The sequence below is a fragment of the Gopherus flavomarginatus genome, chromosome 25, assembly GCF_025201925.1.
Source record: "Gopherus flavomarginatus isolate rGopFla2 chromosome 25, rGopFla2.mat.asm, whole genome shotgun sequence".
In the NCBI taxonomy this organism is placed as follows: domain Eukaryota; kingdom Metazoa; phylum Chordata; order Testudines; family Testudinidae; genus Gopherus; species Gopherus flavomarginatus.
In genome coordinates this window covers 3,010,390-3,030,241 of record NC_066641.1, presented here as the reverse complement: position 1 = coordinate 3,030,241, position 19,852 = coordinate 3,010,390, and the positions used below count along the sequence as shown (strand labels likewise).

The following is a 19,852-nucleotide window of genomic DNA, read 5'->3' as shown; positions in this document are numbered from 1 at the left end:
GACCTTGATTACTTCAGACGGATGGGTACTCAATGCCATAGAAGTGGGTTACACCATCCAATTCCTATCTTTCTCTCCTTCCCACCCACCCTGTCCCCATCCCTCTTCAGGGACCCTTCTCATGAACTTTTGTTGGAACAAGAAGTCCAATCCTTCCTTCAGGTGGGAGTCATAGAGTGGGTGCTTCCCCACTTGAGGGGCAAGGGGTTCTACTCTCGCTACTTCCTAATCCTGAAAACCAAGGGATGTGTGTGTCTCAGACCCATCTTAGACCTGCAGGGTCTCAACAGATATCTCAAGAACCTAAAGTTCTGCATAGTCTCTTTGGCTTCCATCATTCCTTCGCTGGATCCTGGGGGTTGGTATACTGCCCTCAATCTAAAGGATGCTTACTTTCATATTGTGATCTTCCCTGGTCATATGTGTTTCCTAAGGTTCATAAGGAACCAAGATCACTACCAATTCACAGTGCTCCTGTTTGTCTGCCTCACAGGTTTTCACAAAATGTACGGTGGTAGCAGCCGCATGTTTAAGCAAAAAGGGAATACATGTGTTCCCATACCTCGATGACTGGTCCAGAGCTCAAGTGAAGGCCAACATATGACTCATTCAATTGAACTTCAATGCATTGGGCCTCCTGTTGAACTCCCAGAAGTCCACCCTGACTCTGGTTCAAAGGACAAAGTTTATAGGGGCAGTGCTCAAATCCGTGAAAGTGAGAGCTATACTTCTGCATGACCGCTTCCTCATGATCTCGTCCCTCCAAAGCCACTCGATCACAACAGTGTCTGCGCCTTCTGGGCCATATGGCATAGGGCACATAGGTACTATGACATGCAAGGCTCTGATTCAGACCTCTGCAAGCCTAGCTGACCAGTTTATTCCCCTGCCCGATACCCTGGACCTCAGTTTTTACAGTTCTGGCCCAAGTCCTAACCTCACTTCAGTGGTGACTGGACAAGAGTGTGGTATGCGATGGGGTACGCTTCTCAAGACCTCACCTATCTCTGTCACTTGTATGCAACGTATCAGCCCTTGGCTGGGAGGTGCACTTAGATCCTATCAGAACACAAGGCCTATGGATCCAGGAAGAACTCTCCCTGCATATCAGTGTCAGGAAGGCCATGTTCTGCATAAGCAAGAAGATGTGCATTCTTCCCCACTATGCCTGGAAATGGTCTGCCTGTGGCTGCTCTGCATCAAGCATGACATCTCACTAGAAGCTTCCTACCTTCCTGGAGCTCAGAACCAGCTAGCAGATCACCTCAGCAGGTCTTTCCTCTTCTCACAAGTGGTCTCTCCATCCAGATGTTGTGAGGGACATATTATGACGATGGGAGACTCCCTGTTTGCCACTCAATCCAACTGGAAATGCCATCAGTTTTGCTCCCGCACAGGTCACGGCTGGGGGTCTCTTGGACCCATGGATGCAGCACTTGTACTATGCTTTTCTGCCCATCCCACTCATTGTGGGGGAGGGATAGCTCAGTGGTTTGAGCATTGGCCTGCTAAACCCAGGGTTGTGAGTTCAATCCTTGAGGGGGCCACTTAAGGATCTGGGGCAAAAATCCAGTACTTGGTCCTGCTAGTGAAGGCAGGGGGCTGGACTCAATTACCTTTCAAGGTCCCTTCCAGTTCTAGGAGATATACTAATCTCCAATTATTATTATTTTTATTGATTATTATTCACAAGTTTCTGATGATCAAATAGGATCGAGTTCAGATCATCCTCATAGCTCCGGCATGGCCCATTAAACATGGATTCTCTCTCTTGGCCATTTTGGTGGAGGTGCTTCTACATCTCCTGTCACACACAGACTTAATATCCAGGGATCATGGCTGAATGCTTCATCCAAACCTTACATCACTACATCTCATGGTCTGGAAGCTCCATGGCTAAATCCAGAGGAGTAGACCTGTTCGGAGCAAGTCCAAGAAGTCCTGATGTGTAGTAGAAAGCCATCGACCAGAACTGCTTACCTAGCAAAATGGAAGATGTTCCCCATCTGGTGCTCACAATGAGCTCTACCCTGCAGTTCTTCCTGTGACTCATCCTAGACTTTCTCCTTTCATTGAGGTAGGACGGACTGGCCACTCCCGAGTCTAGGTGCATCTGGCAGACATTTTGGCCTTTCATCCCAAGGTTGGCAACTTTGATCTTTTCTCACAATATGGTGGTCAGGTTCCTCAATGGAGGTGTACCCCCAGATCAGAGACCCCACCCCTTTGTGGAATCTTGTCCTATCAACGCTTAGAGATCCCGTTTGACCCATTGGCAATATGCTTGCTACTACACTTCTCCTGGAAAGTTGCCTTCTTCGTGGCCATCCCTGCAGCCAGATGGGTTTCAGAGATCCAAGCTCTCACCTCAAAGCCTCTGTATATGCTCTTTTTCAAAGACAAGCTCTAGCTGCCCCTGCACCTGTCATTCTTACCAAAAGTGGTGTCTCAGTTCCACTGCAGTCAAGCAGTTTTTCTGCTGGTATTCTACCCTGAACCGCATACCGGAGAGGAACGATGACTCCACTCACTGGACGTACGGCACGCCCTGGTGTTCTGCGTACAAAGGAACAAACCATTCTGCAGATCCACCCAGCTATTCTAGCAATCGCAGAGAGAATGAGAAGCCTTCCCATTTCAGCGCAGAGACTCTCATCATGGATCACGTCATGTATCAAGACGTGCTACATCCTGATGAACATTCTGCCCCCATCTAATCTGATGGCTCATTCTACAAGATCCCAAGCCTCCTCTGCTTTCTGGTGCAGGTACCAATTCAGGACATATGCAGGGCAGCAACCTGGTCATCGGTCCATACGTTCATCATGCACTGTGCCATCACACAGCAGGCCAGAGACAATCTTGGCTTTGGCTGAGCTGTGTTACAGTCATTCTAACCTTAACCTCCAAACAAACTTCCAGGTCAACTGCTTGTGAGTCACCTGCATTGGAATGGACACATACAAGCACTCGAAGAAAAAACAGTTACTACCTTTCTGTAACTTCGAGATGTGTTGCACACATCCATTCCAAAACCCACTCTCTTCGGAGAAACCGAAGGAGAACAGGGTCAGCGGGTTCTTATACTGGCATCATGAGTGAGCAGTGCCAGAGAGCAATAGTCAACACGATGGACACCACTAAGGAAAAAATTTCTGTCAACCATGCTCAGAAAGCTTATGCTTATGCCTAAATAAACGTTAGTCTCTGAGGTGCCACAAGGACTCCTCCTTTTTCTTTGTGCTGAGTGCACAAATACCTGGATTGGAATGGATGTGGGCAACACATCTCGGACAACAACAGTTACCGAAAGGTTAGTAACCATTTTGTCTGTGAATACCATAAAAGACTTGTCAGCACCTGGGCATGCTAGAATTGAGTCTGTACTCAGAGCTTCTTTCAGTTTGTAAAAGCCCTGTTGATGCTGTTTGGACCAGATAACCTTGTGTGGCTTCCTCTGCTTACACAGATCAGTGACAGGAGCAGTCAGAATACTAAAATGCAGGCTGAACCATCAATAATATCCTGCCATCCAATGAAGGATTGTGCCTATTTTCTTGTCTGGGGTGTGGGCCAATTCTTAGCCTCTACTTTGGCAGGGGCTGGTTTTATGCAACCCCTCCCCAATCTATGACTGAGAGCCTACTTCTGACATCCCCACCTTGCATTTTCTCTACTTTTAGAGTCAGGCCTGCTATCGGGACGTAGGTCATGGGCTCGTCACAGAGCTGACTGATAGTACAAATATGCATATACGACAGGGCATATCCCCCCAGGCCATCGACTAACAGATCTACTAGCTTCTGGCAGGCAGCTAGGGCCCCCTTGAAGCCAAAAGGACCAGGAAACAGGTACATGCCCATGGTACAAATGGGTGGCATATGCCAATTTGAGTCTGGCCTCCAAGTCCAAAGGCCTCTGCTACTAACCTTTAATGAGGTCAACTGTAGTCAGGAATTGGGTCCCTCCCAGCTTGTCCATTCTAGGCATAAGGTACATGTCAGACACTGTGATAACATTGAGCTTTTTATAATCCACCCTTCCTCCTTAGGCATTAGAGCAAGAGGGGAGGCCTCTGGACTATTTAACCTTTAGAATCACCCCTGACTCCTGCACGTCAGTGACTCCTTTCTCTGGGCTGCTTTCCAGAAGCCCCGAAAGGTGAACTTTTTATTGGGGCCTGGATTCCACCTCATAGACAGCAAGTGTGGTCTGGCCCCACTTATTTAAAAATGCCTGTAGCCCCTCTGCTCACTGCATGAAGGTGCAGAGAGAGCTGTGGAGGCCAGGCTTCCTCATCTTTGCCCACAACTGTATTAGGGGTTTCTCTCCCTCCAAGACAACTTGCCCAGGCCAGAGTCAATCATAATAGGGTTTCATCATGTTCATGATACACTTGGTGCGGGGGGGAGCAATTAGCTCCCCCAACACCAATGAGAGGCCACTGACTGCAGTTCACTTACTCCACTTTACACTGAGATGAGTGGAGGATTTATAAAACATGCCAAACTCTTCCATGACGTAAAGCTATTCAGTTCATCTATGACCAGGGGTGAAGCTAGGCCACATGCAGTAGTGTGAGTAGCTAAAATATGCAAATTATTCATTGTACCTACCCACACTCTGCAGCATACAACAGGTTTTAAAATGCTTTGGATATTTTAGAAGAAATCAGAAGCAGCATCAACCACATCAGTATTTTATTTGAGGGAGAGTGGGTGTAATGTGGGAGATGTTAACACGTACTTGCTGTAGTGCTCTGGTTCTAGGGGAATGGAGCCAGGGAAAAGTAAAACATTCCTTAATCTCAGCCAAGCACCATTTTATTGTCTGAGTGAAAAGGTAACGCAGGTGGATAGTCACACTCCCAGCAGTTAGCTGAACAGAACACACTGCCCTTTAATCAGATTTGTGCGGAAAGCATCCAGTGAGGAACAGTAGCTGCCTAGTGTCACAAAGGAAAGAGGGTTGCAAGGAGTCTAGACTGCAGGTGACCAGGGCGGATGCACATTGTTGTCCTCCCATGCCACACTGAAAAATAATGGAAGTTTCTGACCACCCCCAAACAGAGCTTAGGACACCCAAGTTGTGTCCCTTTGCAGAAGCCTGATAAGCTTTTCAGGGGAAAGGCTGAAAGCCACTGATCACCAGCCCTTAACTCGTCAGCAGACCCAACTCCACCAGTGGGAGTGTCAGAAGAGACAAGGTGCTGACAGGCCAGCAGCACTAACTGCCATTCTTTCTAGAGCGGCTCCAAGCAGAGTTAGCAACGTGGGGGTAGAAGCTCAGTACCCACTGTATTCTGGAACACCCCTTGGTGCTAGCACTCAAAGCAACTAGAGGAAATTTTAAGAAAAAAGTCTTGGACAGACAAAGCCCATGAGACTTGTTTTTAAAACCCCTCGCTAGCCTCCCCCCAGTCCGGAAACAACTGATCTTCAGCCTAGTAGCATCGAGGCTTACGCTGCTGTTAAAATTCAGAACGTTTATACTGCTGCTTAGTATAACCTAGAGGGTACAAAGGCACTTCCCCAGTACAGGGGCCCTCGTGTGAAACGGTCAGTATGAGCTTGTAGGCAACTGCTCCAGTTATCATCTTTTCCAGCCTGTTTCTTAGCCCTACATTCCTGGGGCTTTACTTCTCAGTCTTGCAGCATCAATGTGACATGCTCCCAGCTCAGGCACAAACCTTCACCTCAGCCAAGGAGGAAATCACAGATTTCATTCACTGTCCAAGAAAATGCTCTTTGCCCAAGCAAGTCAAACTTGGCTATAAATACACCCCCGCCCACCCGAGAGCAGCTAATCCATCACAGGCCCCAGGACATGCTTGGAAATGGGGCTTTGCTTATGCTCCTCCCCAGCAGCATGACTTTCCTGGGGCAGTAAGAGGAGGCAGGCGTTTACGCTCCTCCAACAGCTTCCCCATTTTGTTTAAGTGGTAAAGAGTAAAAGACGACATTTTAAAAACCAATTCAGCCACTTCACAGTTCTTTGGTACAGACATTGGCCACAACAACTGACCAGCACACTTGACACCACAAGCACAGTTTGCATATAAGTGGTTGCAAATTTTTTTTTTTTTGCTGTGTAAACAAAAGGGAAAATGCTTCCAAGACCCACGTGCCAGCCCCCTGCGCCGAGTTTTTGTTTTGTTTAAAACACCCCCTCTGCATAATTTATTCTATCCTCTGAAGGAGTCCAACAGGGAAAATCCCAGCTATCGCTTCCGCTCGCCCTTCTGTGTCCTCTTCTTCTCCTTCTCCTTCCGCTCCTGCTTGGCTAGTTTGTCCTTCTCCCGCTGGTGTCTGTCTTGCTCTTTTTTCTTCTGGGCTTCGTCCCGCAGAGAATCTCTCTCCAGCTTCCTCGCGTTTACGACAGCTTCCACGTTTGTGTTACGGAACAACGCTGGGTGCAAGGTAAGGAGGCTAAAGGACACGCCTTGGCTGGGCTCACGTAGGTCCCTGGGCATCTATTTGAACTGGTGTGTAGGAGTTAGTGCACACAGGCTGTAGTGGGGGCTGCCTTATTCCAGACGCACCCCCCACACTTTTCAGTAGCACCTAATATTTCAGCTTTCCTTTACCAGGGTCAGCAGTCCACGCTGCGCTCTCTCCATGGCTGCTTTGCAGTGGACCACCATAGAAAGCAGAAACTTAAAAAAGGTGGCTTCTGGGTCCAGGTGCCATGCAGCCAAGCTGTGCTCCACTGCTGTGTGCCCAGGAAAGCCGCATGCATGGACACCGCCCTTCAGAGACTATTCTCTCACTTCAGTCTGTCAAACGCTAGCCCCAGTGTACCGTCAGAGCCCCTGGCCATAAGGGCCAGGGAAGAGATTCCCCCCAAGATTGCTGAGCAGGTTTTTTTTCACAGCTCAGACCATGAACAGCCTTCCTGGCTCCTGCACTACATCTCAATGGGGTGAGGGGACTAGCCAGCAGTTCCACTAGCCGCACTCCCGGGCCCTCCCAAACTCCCGGGTGCTAGGCTGGAGCGATGCTATGGACAGCAACTATGCCCCCTGCTCAGGGCCCCAGAATCTTCTCTGCCTTGCTGAGCCACATCATTGGCACTGCTGCTTTGCTGTGGCCAGGGTGAAGAGGATTTGCTTTCTTAATACTTGGCAGCACCCATCTAGACGCACATGGTATCTGGCTGCCCACACTTCTCAGACATGGCCCATTCACCTGGTCAGAACTCCACCCCGCAGAGTAACAGAGCTTGCGTACTAGTAGCCATGGCTTCTGCCACACGCGCTGTGCAAAGGGAGGGAAATGGATTTGTGCCCTCATCTTCTGCTGCTTTATGAAGCCTGAAGGTCTGGGGTGGAGGGCATAGGAAGGGAGGTGCTGCTTAGCTTTTCCGTTAGAACAATCAGGAATGGCAATCCGGTTACACCCCTCTTTTGCTGGAAGAGTAGGTGTTGCTCTGAGATACTAAGGGCTGGACTGCACATGTTTTGTACCCTTAACAGTACATCTTAAAAACTGACATGGTGACAGATGGCCAGTGCCTGTGAAAGCTGATGGGATTTTTATGTATTGTCTGTTAATGATGTTAGGGTAAAGCCTTGGAGAGGCAGCATTGTAATTACTTTAAATCTACATGAATAGGTAAAGTGGTACGACCCCCTTCTGTGGGCACAGTGGGAGCTGTACAGGAGGGCTCATCCTGGCCATGTGTACAAGTGTGACTAACCCTAGACCTTCACCCACCCCAGCAGGGCATACCAGTAACTAGCAGTACAAAACACTGGGCAGAGTTGCACAAGAACCGCCCAACAACAGGGGCAGATCCTCAGCTGGGTAAATCAGCTCCACTGACTCAAAGGGGCTTGGGTGACTTGCACCAGTTCTAAGCCTGTCCCAGACCTGGCTTGGGCTCTCTCCTTCTGAAACTGAAGGGGGGAGGGGCGGAGCCTGAATCGTTCAAGGAGTGCTCCCCCCATCCCCTCCCCCACAGTGAGTGTCAGCTGCTTAAATGAAAGGTGGTTAGTTAGAGGGTAATGATCTGAAGAAGTCACTCCTCCTTTCCTCCCTGGGTCTACAGGGAAGAGCAACAAAACCCAACAGTGGGGAATGGTAACTTTCAGATGTTTATACAGCTTGAAGCAGGTGAGGGAGAGAGAACAAAGGGAAATCCAGTGCAGAACTTACAGTCCTTCCAGAAAAGCCTGTGGCTAGCGAGCTGGGATTTTCAAAGGATACATTTTTCTGATCCAATCGTTAGTGCTGCTGCAGTGGCTCCATCCTGTTCATCTGCTCCAGTAGGAGAACTAAGGAAACTTGGAGACTATTAATGAAACTTTGCCACCTCGAGAGTCTCCTTTGTCCTGGGATCTCAAAACACATGAACTGTTCATTCTCGCAACACAACTGGTGAGGTGCCAGAAGCTGGGGCACAGACTGAACAAGGGACTTGCTCAGTGTCCCGCAGAGTGAGGAATGGCACCCAGGAGTCCGCACTCCTCTTCCTCAGCTCTAACACCAGGTAAAAGGCCCTCTATTTGAATACACCCAGCTCTCCACAGGAAAGCCCACTGCCCTCTGCCTACCTAGTCACTCCTGTCAGAGGAGCAGCCTGAAAGCCTTCTGCAGAAAGCAAAGGCTGCACACAATACATTAGCTGAGCGGGCTGCTGTGACCAGCCCATTCTATTCCTGGAAACTGCTTCCATGAACAGATCTCACAAGCCATAGCAGGCTGTGGCCCAGCCCATATTGCTGCTGGGGTCTGGGATGCCAAGGTCAGTGCACAGGAGGGGGCAGGAGGTCGCTCCCCACTGCTACCCAGACCTGCACTGCACAACTGGCTAGTGCATTAGAGCCGTTTTTATGCCTTCCTCCAAAACACCAGATAGCAGCTGCTGCAAGAGGCAAGTTCAATGGACCAATGATCTGCTCTGATCTAGCAGGACGCAGGGTGCTGCCATCAGGAAAACTAGTGGTAGAAAATGAAACAGTTTCCCAGAGCAATAGCTCCCTGCCTTTGCTTTGCTTCCATGGCTCTTTCAGACTATGCCGCACACAACACTGAGCGACACCACTCCAGCCAAACCAGCTACAACAGAATAGAAGGGGGCTTGAGTGGGCCTACGTCACTAACTAAAATCCAAAGGGCAAGAAAGCCACGGGAAGCAGATTTAACGTTCACCCTCAAAAGCAGCCTGGGATGGTAGCCAGCACATTCTCAACATGGGGCTTGTGGTAGGGAAAGGATATTCCTCCTCGTCTGTTACATTGGCATACTGGGCCAGGAGGGCAGCTTTCCTCAGCTTCTCATCCTGGGAAACCTCCTTTGGCTTCACGACGATCTGGGCCTGCTTTTCGATCATGCTGGCAATGGCCTGGATCTCATCTGGGAAGGAGAGAAATAGGCATTAATGAGTGCCTCCACTACGACCAGCAGCTGGTGTCTGACATCTCCAGATAGAAGCCATGTGCCTTTTCTCAATAGGCAATGGCTGGCGTGTTTGTCTGCAAAGCCTTTCAGGCAACGTGCTTCACACACTTTACATGTATAGCACAACTGAAATGCAGCCACCTCTGGGGAGGAGCATGGTAGTCAACCAGCACACTGCTGGGGAAGGAGGGAGGAGAATAAAGAAAGTTTTGGCCAGTGAAATCCCTCCTCTTACAAAAACTGCCATGGGATCTTCAGAGTTCACAGAGCAGACAGGTTGGACATTATTAAAGCTGTAACCCAGCAAGTTAGGTGTGGAACTCTAGCTGTGTGCTTCAGAAAATGAAGGAAGGGTGGATCTGGACCCTGCTGAAATTTGAACCTGTGGCTTGAAGGAGTTGGGTTATTTCAGAGCTGTGGCTGAGGAGTCCAAGCCACTGGCTGCTGGAGGAAATGGCTCAGACCCTCGCAATCTGGTTAGACCGACCACCTTTGGTTCAAAAGAAAGCATTCTCCTTTCTGCGCAAATACCTGGGCAGACAATTCTCCTGGGGGAGGAGGGAAAGTTCACTGCCAGTTAATTTCCTTATTTCCCGACAAGATCTTGATTTCAGCCTCAGCGTAAGGAACTTAAAGGCAACTGAAACACAGAGCTTCGTGTACTAGTAATACCAGTTGTGGCCCGATCACACAAATGGCTTCATTCAGCGTAAATCAATCCCACTTTAAAGAAGAACTATTTCTAGTGGCATTTATCCTAGTAAATTAATAAGATTTTAGTTAATAAAATCCACTCTACTCTTGGTCTCTCCCTTGCAGTTTAAAGGCACACTGAAGCTAACAATCATGCTTGTAAACAAGTTTCTGTACCTGCATAGCTATCGTAGGTTATTAACTGAAAGACTTCTAAAAATCCAAACCACCCAAAGCTATTTATGCTTTTCTCCCCCACTCAATTTGTCTTAAGTTGGACAGTAAAAGTTAAATCTGTCCTTTGTTTATAATCAATTTTACTGTCAGTTTCTTAATACCACGCAGACGCCAGCAGAAGAGGTGCATTTTTTCAAAGATCATCTCAGAGTTAGGTGATTTAGAAAGCCAGGAAGAAAATAAGGATCTAAGTGCAATGAAGCCTTATGTTTCTTTCAAGTACAAGTATATATTGCTACCTACATTCTGCATGTCCACAACAGCGACATGGTCTGAAAAATGAAGGGAAGCATGGGGATAGGGGCAGATATGCCTGACTGAATGGGTGAGGTTGGGGTAAGCCAGGGTCTGCATGGAGGAAGCTCCCTAACAGTCCCTACCTGGCCCTTCAAAAAACCTGTTCCATACTTTTCTCACCCACACTCAACAACCTTCCAAGTTCACACCCAGGCTCTGTCCCAGCAATTACTCCCCTTTCCCTCAGCCCCTCCATTACCCCTGACTCCCCCAAACCTTTGCACTGCTTCTGAGAGGTGCTGGAAATACAGTTTGTATTGTAGTTTGAATGAATTATTAATACAGAATGCTGATTAATATGTCTAGTAAGGAATCTATTTGTCAAAAAGCATTTCCTGAATCCTTTGTGTTATCTGTATTGTTACAGATATACTTGCTGACAGGTATTCTGAAATAAATGACCACAAATAATTGAAACTGGTGTGATTATATTTTTATTTTGACAGATAAAATATGCAGAATTTTGCAGAATTTGAAAATATTGTACACAGAATTTTTAAATGTTTTTGGCACAGAATTCCCCCAGGAATAGTTACTGGTTGTTATTTGTGTTGTGGTAGTTCCTAGGAGTCCCAGTCACAGAGCAGGACCCCACCATGCTTGGTACTGTACAGACACAGAACAAAGACTCTGCCCCAAAGTGCTTATGATCTAAGTATAAAACAAGAAGACAACAGATGGATACAGAAAGGGGGAGCACAAGGAAACACTGATACAATCCTGGTCCTCATGATGGGCTGTGGTCTCACCACACCAGCTGCTTACCTATTCTCAAATTTTCTGTAACCATCACAGCAAAGGAGTTTTAAGGAGGGATTTGAAAGAGGATAACGAGGTAGCTTTGTGGATGTTTACGTGGCGCTCCTCCCAGACTCGAGGGGTAGCATGGGCAAAAGCATGAAGGTGCTTGTTAAACACCTCTATCTGTACAGAAGTGCTTTATGCCAGGGGTTTGGGGAATCGACATACACTATACTGGTCTAAGCATTTTGACACCAATCATCCCCCTAACCACATAGCTATGCCAGGAAAACATACTTACATATTTCTTTAAACAAGGAGAAGCAAACCCCTCCAAGGCAGGTTGCATTGTCCAGGCCTGCGCACCTATGGAAACCTAGGCGTAGCCCAAGCTGTCAGTTTTTGTGAAGGAAGGTTTCACACAGTCTAATGGAAGAAGTACTCTCGTCCCCCTGCAGGGCTATGAACCCAAACAGCAGCAGTACAACCAACCAACCATTCTAAGCAGAATGAAAGGCAAAAACGCAGCAATGCCAATGAACAGTAAATGAGATCTGCAACCAGCTTAGTAATCTCAGGGTTTCCTGCTAACAAAGCTAAGGGTTTTTACGTGTAAGAGTCTCATCTTGACAGTGTCCTTGTATTACATGTGCTATTTGACTAAGACATGTGAAGCGTCAACATTACCTTCTTTTTTTTCTCTTACGCCAACATTCTGAGCTTCAGACCACTTCACGACTATTTCCCTGCAAACATCTGGTAACAGATCTTCTTCCTAGTAAGAAAAACCGAGAGGTTCAGTTTCTGAACTGAAAATCAGTCTGCTTTAAAATCAGCACGAATAAAGGCTCCTAAGAATCAGAACAGCAAGAGCCAAGCCTGAAGTAGAGATTTAAGTGTAGTATGAAGAGTTAATGGGATATAAGCAGTTCTTAAATTCTTTGTTGAACTGGGGCGAACACAGAGAAATTTTACATGGCCCTTACATAGTTTAAATATCTGTCATAGCCTTCGGGTGTGTGTTCATGTGATTCCCACAAAAATATCAGCGCAAAGGTTTTGATCACTTTGCAACATTTCAGGAGATGCTGTGCTGGTACTTTTCTTACTTTAGTGCAGGAGCAGGCAACCTATGGCACACGTGCCAAAGGCAGCAGGCAAGCTGATTTTCAGTGGCACTCACACTGCCTTGGTCCCGTCCACTGGTCCGGGAGGCTCTGCATTTTAATTTAATTTTAAATGAAGCTTCTTAAACATTTTAAAAGCCATATTTACTTTACATACAACAATAGTTTAGTTATATATTATAAACTGATAGAAAGAGACTTCCTAAAAACGTTAAAATGTATTACTGGCATGCAAAACCTTAACTTAGAGTGAATAAATTAAGATTCGGCAAAGCACTTCTGAAAGCTTGCCGATCCCTGCTTCAGTGAGATTCAGAGCTGGCAAGGTGTGCTGGGTTCATAGCCCTAGCAAGTGGTGCCCTCTGCCCGCAGCGTGGAGCAGGCACAACATGGGCAGCAGCAAGACAGAAGCTTGCCACCATCAACAGTCGGTCTGAGCGCTGTTCTGAATGGGACCACATCAAAGACTGTTAGTGACTTTTTGCCTAAAACATTCCACTACTCCTTCCGCCAGTTCAGCTCCCCTGGTGGCAGCACTAGCCCGGGCACCAGGTGTGCTGTGTGGCATAACCCAGCTGAGAAATGTTTCACACGGTGCTTCACACACCCATGCCAGTCTGGAGCTCCCCTACACTGTCCTAGGAGCCCGGCATGCTAGGCACTGGACAAACAGAACCGGAAGACAGTTCCTGTCCAAAGAGTGTACAGACAAGGGATAAGACAAAAGCCAACAGGTGGATACAAACTGTCTGCCGGGGAGTACAAGAAAACAGAGGACAATACTGGTCAGCACGATAGGCAGTGCTCTCAGCAAACCAACAGCCCAACTGTTGTTTTTATAGGCCTCATGGCAAAGCCATCTTCTCGGAGATCCTTCTTGTCCCTCAAGCAAAGGAAGACAGAAGAGAAGGTAAAAGATTCTGGAAGTGAACTGCTGGCTAGGTAAGTGGTGGAGACTGAAGGGCTTTGGTTTTGTGGAACATGGACCCACCTTCTATGGGGTAAAGGGGCTGTGTTGGATGGCCTCCACCTCAGTAAAGGTGGACCAGTCTTCTCAGGAACAGGCTGTCTAGAGTCATCAGGAGGGGTTTAAGCTAATAGCAAAGGGGAAGGTAAAAGAGAGAAGATATGATGACAAAATCAAGAGGTTAAGAACAAAATTAATCAAGAAACCAAAGGGCATGAAGAGAAGAAATTCTTGAATTGTTGACATACCAGTGCTAGGCGCTGGGTAGCAAACTAGAGGAATTGGAATTGCTCATTTAGGAGCATAAATTCGATTGAGTTGGCATTACTGAACCCTGGTGGGATGAGTTGCATGACAGGAATGTTAAAATAAATGGTTAGGAAGGATGAAGGGGGCAAAAGAGAAGGGAAAGTGACACTATGTCAAAAATGGCATTACCTGCTTCCAAGTCACTGGTAACTCAGAAGAAAATGATCCTCAGTGCTAATGGATCAAGATCCTAACAGATAAAGCATAAAATGAGGTACCAGCTAGTGTCTGCAACAGCCCTCCAAATCACACTAAGGAACAGGATGACCACCTGCTTACACACCTATCTGCAATGTGTAGGAAAAAAAGCTGCATGATCACATGGGACTTCAATCTGAATGACTCATGCTGCCAAGACTAAAACATCCCTGAAATTTCTAAACATAATAGATGACAATCTCCTAACCAAAAAGTGCTGCAGCCAACATGGAGGAATGCTATGTCAGACCTCCTCCTAGCAGATAAAGAGGAACTGGTCATAGAACTAAAAATGAATGGTCACTTAGATACAAGTGATCATGACTTTCTCGCATTTATAATGTACAAGCAGAATAAAGCCCAGACATATACATATACTTGGCACTTTAACAAGACCAATTTCACAAAGCTGAAAACAGATAAGAGCCAAATCAGCTGGGAGTAAGAATTTAATCAGAAAAGTGTGAATGAATATTGGGAATAATTTAAGAACACCTTAGGAGATACTCAAAAAGCTAACTTCCCACAACTGAGGAAGAAGGCTGTGCTGGTTAAAAAAAAGTCATCCTGGTTTAGAGGGGAAATGAAGGCAGCTATAAAAAAGAAACTAATATTTAACAAATGGAAGAAAGGAGAAGTTGATAACAATGAATATAAATCAGAAGTTAGGGATTGTAAAAAATTGGTATGGGGAGCCAAGGGCACAAAGAGAAATCTATGGCCAGCAGAATTAAAGGCAACAGGGAGGTTTTAAAAAATATATTAGGAACAAAAAGAATACCGACAAGGGCATTAGTCCATTACTAGATGGAAGTGGCATAGATTCTGGAATGCTGTCCATCACAGCTCAACCAAGGAATGTAGTTGTTTCACCAGCTGTTTTTCCTCTCGTCTCCCCATAAAATGGGAGTTTAGAGACCAGGCAATAATTCACAAAATAGGGAAATACCAGCAGAATTCACACTGGATTTCTTCATTTCGAAAAGGCTACAGCAGTGGTTCTCAAGCATATTTGATCATGCCCCCTTCTTTGTGTCTGTAGTAGTTTATGGCACCCCGCCACACAAGTACATACACCAATCAAAAAAACCAACATGCAAATCTCACTAAATATTAAAAACAGCAAGGCACTGATTCATACAGAGCCAATGATCCATTGTAATAAGAGCAAAAGCAAAACTGTGACTGTGATCGCTGCTTACAATGAAAGCTGCACACTGCATCACAGCAGAGGGATTAACATACCAATGGCAGCGACTCTGGATAATGCTATTGAAGTTTAACAGAAATCTGTCAAAATGCACAGCGCCATCGGAGGTGTAGTGACTAGATGTCCTGATTTTATAGAGACAGTCCCGATTTTTGGGTCTTTTTCTTATATAGGCTCCTATTATCCCCCACCCCGTCTGGTCACCCTAATCTGAGGGACTGATATGTGTGGCGGAATCAACTTTGCTAATTATTCATTGCTGTGGTTAAAATATGAGCAGCCTCCCCACGAAAGAAAGCTTCTCATTCCCTCCCCCACCCTCATTTGAAAACCTCTGGTCTATAGAAATCTCACCTGACAGTTCACCAGACTCACTAGCTAAAAGCCCTGAAGTTCAGAAACAGATAGATTCATAAGTCAAACACTTAGCGGTTTTGAGTGTTTCTCAGCAGACAGATGATCATGACAGACAATATGTTTGTCCTATATAGTTTGGAGGGCCTATTACAGGTCAGTACCATGTTATTTGAATCAGAATCAAAGATGATTTAACCCTGTCAGATTCCTTGAGTCTCACAATAAAGGGGAATAAACCATTTCCCTTCCCCCCTCCAGGTGTTCCCTCCCTGGGTTCCTGGAGAGATATACAGAAGCAAGCTCCGTGAATCTAAACAGAGGGACTCCACCCTCCCTGTTTCCAGTCCTGGAAAACACAAGTACTTCCCCCCTCACCCACAGGGTATGCAAAGTCAGGCTTGTAACTCTAACACAAAGAGATTTTCCCCCTGACTTCTTCCTCCCACCAATTCCCTGGTGAGCTGCAGACTCAATTCCCTGGAGTCCCCACTAAAGAAAAACTCCAACAGGTCTTAAAAAGAAAGCTTTATATAAAAAGAAAGAAAAGGACATAAAAATGGTCTCTCTGTATTAAGGTGACAAATACAGGGTCAATTGCTTAAAAGAAAAATGAATAAACAGCCTTATCCAAAAAGAATACAATTTAACACATTCCAGCAACTACACACATGTAAATACAAAAGAAAACAATATAAACCTATGGTCTTCCTATCTTTGTACTTACAACTTGGAAACAGAAGATTAGAAAGCTGGAGATAGAAAAATCACTCTCATAGCCGAGAGGGCACAGACACAAGACAAAGAACAAAGAACTCACACACAAACTTCCCTCCACCCAGATTTGAAAAAGTCTTGTTTCCTGATTGGTCCTCTGGTCAGGTGTTTCAGGTTACTGGTGTTACCCCTTTACAGGTAAAAGAACATTAACCCTCAGCTATCTGTTTATGACAAACCCTATAGATGCCAGCAAATGAGCAGAATTGCAAAACCTTAAGCACCCAGCCCCATAAGCAGACAACTGCATAGAGGCTCGGAAAAGGCAGAGAGGTCAATCGGGACTAAGCTCTTCCCATGGGACAAAGCCAACCAGTCACAGGAAGAGAGTATCAGGGGAGTGAGAAGGGAAGTCCCAGGATACTGTATACCCAGAGAGCGCAAGGTCAGGGCGATTATTGCAAAACACAGGGTGACCACATGGGTCCCAAGATGTAACCCTATCAGGGGACAGCCCTGAAATGACACAAGTCAGGGTTTAACCCCCTTTACAGCCAGGACCCGAGCCTAGAGACAGAGGTACTGGGGATGGGGATGACTAATCAACAGGCTGGACCCTAGGACTGAGGTGGGGCATCAAGACAGGTGAGGCGATTGGGGGGTCACGCGGGGATGCCTTCAGCGTCCGCGGGCGTCGGGGCTGGGGTGAGAATCCCGCAGGGTCCCAAGCGCTGAGGGAGTCCGAGCCAGGGGGAAATTAACACGCAGAAGAGACCGGGGGGCGGGGGGGGCGTGGCGTGAGCTGTTCTCCCGCCCCCCCCCCATGGTTCCAGCCGCTCCCAGCGGTCGGGGGGAAATAACTCCTCCCAGCCCCCCGGTATGTGTGTGTGGGGGGGTCAGCACCCCGCCCCGGCTCCCAGCCCCGCGCCCTCACCAGGCAGGCGGCCAGGACCCCGTGCAGCGCCTCCAGCCGCTCCTCGTCGCTCTCCTCCTCCCGGAGCAGCCCCTGGATGTAGGCGGCGTAGACAGCCCGGTCCAGCCCCAGCACGTCCAGCCGCCCCGCCAGCCACGGCTCGAAGCCGCCCGGCCCGGCCGCCTCCCCGCCACTGGGCGCCGCCATCTTGGAGCGGGGGTAGCTAATGCGGCCGCTGAGGGGCCCTCTCTGCCCATGCGCAGGGGCTCGGGCATGCGCAGTCCTGAGCACAGGAGGCTCACGGGAGCTTGAGCGCTTCCCCCCCGCCCTCGTCCAGACTACGGCAGCCGCTTGGGCCAAACTCCTTGCGTCCCAGGGGTTGGAGGCCGTCCTGTCCCCTCCCCCACGCCCGGCTCACCGGGCAGAGCCCGCCTCGGGGACACCGCGCGGATCAGCCCCGACCTGTCACCGCCCCGCCCCCCTGTGCGGGAAACAGGCCTGCCCGGGCCGCCGGGGGCCGCGGAGGTGACGGACACACAGCTGGGGAGCTGGACGGACAGACACATGGCCGGGGAGCTGGACGGCTCCATGCTGGACGGACAGACACATGGCCGGGGAGCTGGACGGCGTTGTGCTGGACGGACAGACACACGGCTGGATAGCTGGACGGCTCCGTGCTGGACGGACAGACACAGAGCTGGGTAGCTGGACGGCTCCGTGCTGGACGGACAGACACACGGCTGGGGAGCTGGACGGCGTTGTGCTGGACGGACAGACACACGGCTGGGGAGCTGGACGGCTCCGTGCTGGACGGACAGACACAGGGCTGGGGAGCTGGACGGCTCCATGCTGGACGGACAGACACACGGCTGGGGAGCTGGACGGCGTTGTGCTGGACGGACAGACACAAGGCTGGGGAGCTGGACGGCGTTGTGCTGGACGGACAGACACACGGCTGGGGAGCTGGACGGCGTTGTGCTGGACGGACAGACACAGGGCTGGGGAGCTGGACGGCTCCATGCTGGACGGACAGACACACGGCTGGGGAGCTGGATGGCTTGGTGCTGGACAGACAGACACACAGCTGGGGAGCTAGATGTCTGGCTGGATGGACAGACACACGGCTGGGGAGCTGGACAGACAGACACACAGCTGGGGTGCTGGACGGCTCCATGCTGGACGGACAGACACACGGCTTGGGAGCTGGATGGCTCCGTGCTGGACAGACAGACACATGGCTGGGAAGCTAGATGTCTGGCTGGATGGACAGACACACGGCTGGGAAGCTGGACGGCTCAATGCTGGACAGACAGACACACAGCTGGGGTGCTGGACGGCTCCGTGCTGGACGGACAGACACACGGCTGGGTAGGTGGATAGCTTGGTGCTGGACGCACAGACACACAGCTGGGGAACTGAACGGCTTGGTGCTGGACGGACAGACACACGGCTGGGGAGCTGGACTGCTCGGTGCTGGACGGACGGACACATGGCTGGGTAGCTAAATGGATGGCTGGACGGACAGACACACGGCTGGGTAGCTGGATGGCTGGGTAGATGTGTATTGTTGTGGAGCCCTGTCGCTCCCAGGATGTTACAGACATTAGTTTGGTGAGAGATGAGCTTCAGAACTCTTCCTCAGATCTGGGACAGGAATTCCAATCTGTGACACTCTGAGTAAGTTTCCCAGACCTCCAGAAGAGCTCTGGGTGTCTCAGAGGCATGTGTCTCTCACAACAAAATATATTACCTCACCCAGCTTGTCTCTCACATGAATAGATGGATGGACAGAGGAATAAATGAATAATAGGCAGACAGATAAATGGACGGATGGATCAGATAAAGAGGGAATAGATCAGATAGATTGCAGATTAACTAAAGTACATTTGGGATGAACTGGTAAATGGAATAAAGTTTGGATGGACAGATAGATTGGACAAAGCTCGGAGGAATAGAAAGGTAGATGGATAGATTTAGATATAGTTAAAAGTAGGAAAAACAGATTAGGTAATGTCAGGATAGCTTTAAATAGACAACAATACTTAGTCCTTAAATTGTATTACTTTGCAAAGATGAGACTGTCTTTATTCCCCACTTTTAGAAATAGGGAAATTGAGGCACAGAGAGGGGAAGTGACTTGCCAGTGGTTGCTCAGAAGTTAGTAGCAGAGCCAGAAATAGAACGTAAGTCTGTATCCAAAGCTGCCCCTAGGCTATACAAAGCCGCACTCATTGGTACTGCGTTCTGTGGCAACAACAGCTCAAACTGTGCAATGCCGCACCTTGTTCTGAGTGGGTAGATTGGGCCTGTAGAAACGACCGTCCTCGCTTGCAGTGTTCCACCTTGACCCAAAGCTGCTGGTGTACTGCCCGATACGGATTTCCCAACAGCATCCTGAATGTACTGCTGTCTGATCTGCTGGCGGCATGTTAGCTACTGTAGCTGTTAATGGAAGGAGGTGATGGGACTCAGTCCCCCGACGTTGGGCAAGTCATGCAGTCTCTCAGCACCTGATTTCCCCATCTGTTAAATGGGGATAATGCTGCTTCCCTGTACAAAGTGCTCTGATGCTCAAGTGAAAAGCAGCAGACAAGAAAATGTGAATTTAGACCTGGTGATAAGTGCCTGATTGACAGCCCTAGGATACTGGGGGGGAGGGGCGGTGTGGGGCCGGGGCCCCGCCCCCTC

General features: G+C 48.5%; 1 protein-coding gene and 1 long non-coding RNA gene across 3 annotated transcripts; one reads left to right on the top strand and one right to left on the bottom strand.

The window, feature by feature from the left end:
• Positions 1-4,685: 4,685 nt before the first annotated feature.
• On the bottom strand, positions 4,686-17,439 carry CCDC43 (coiled-coil domain containing 43). The gene is given in 6 exon segments (XM_050934990.1): positions 4,686-6,408; positions 8,208-8,266; positions 9,221-9,356; positions 12,057-12,144; positions 17,186-17,397; positions 17,400-17,439. Coding segments are annotated over 6 exon segments (723 nt in total). The 3' UTR covers positions 4,686-6,220.
• Positions 17,440-17,578: 139 nt separating this feature from the next.
• LOC127040628 (uncharacterized) lies at positions 17,579-19,399 on the top strand. Of its 2 annotated transcripts, none has more exons than XR_007771474.1 (3): positions 17,579-18,053; positions 18,155-18,536; positions 18,706-19,399. It is a non-coding gene; the product is annotated as an uncharacterized LOC127040628 (long non-coding RNA). The 2 variants fall into 2 exon arrangements; XR_007771473.1 differs by having other exon boundaries at positions 18,623-19,399.
• Positions 19,400-19,852: the final 453 nt, after the last annotated feature.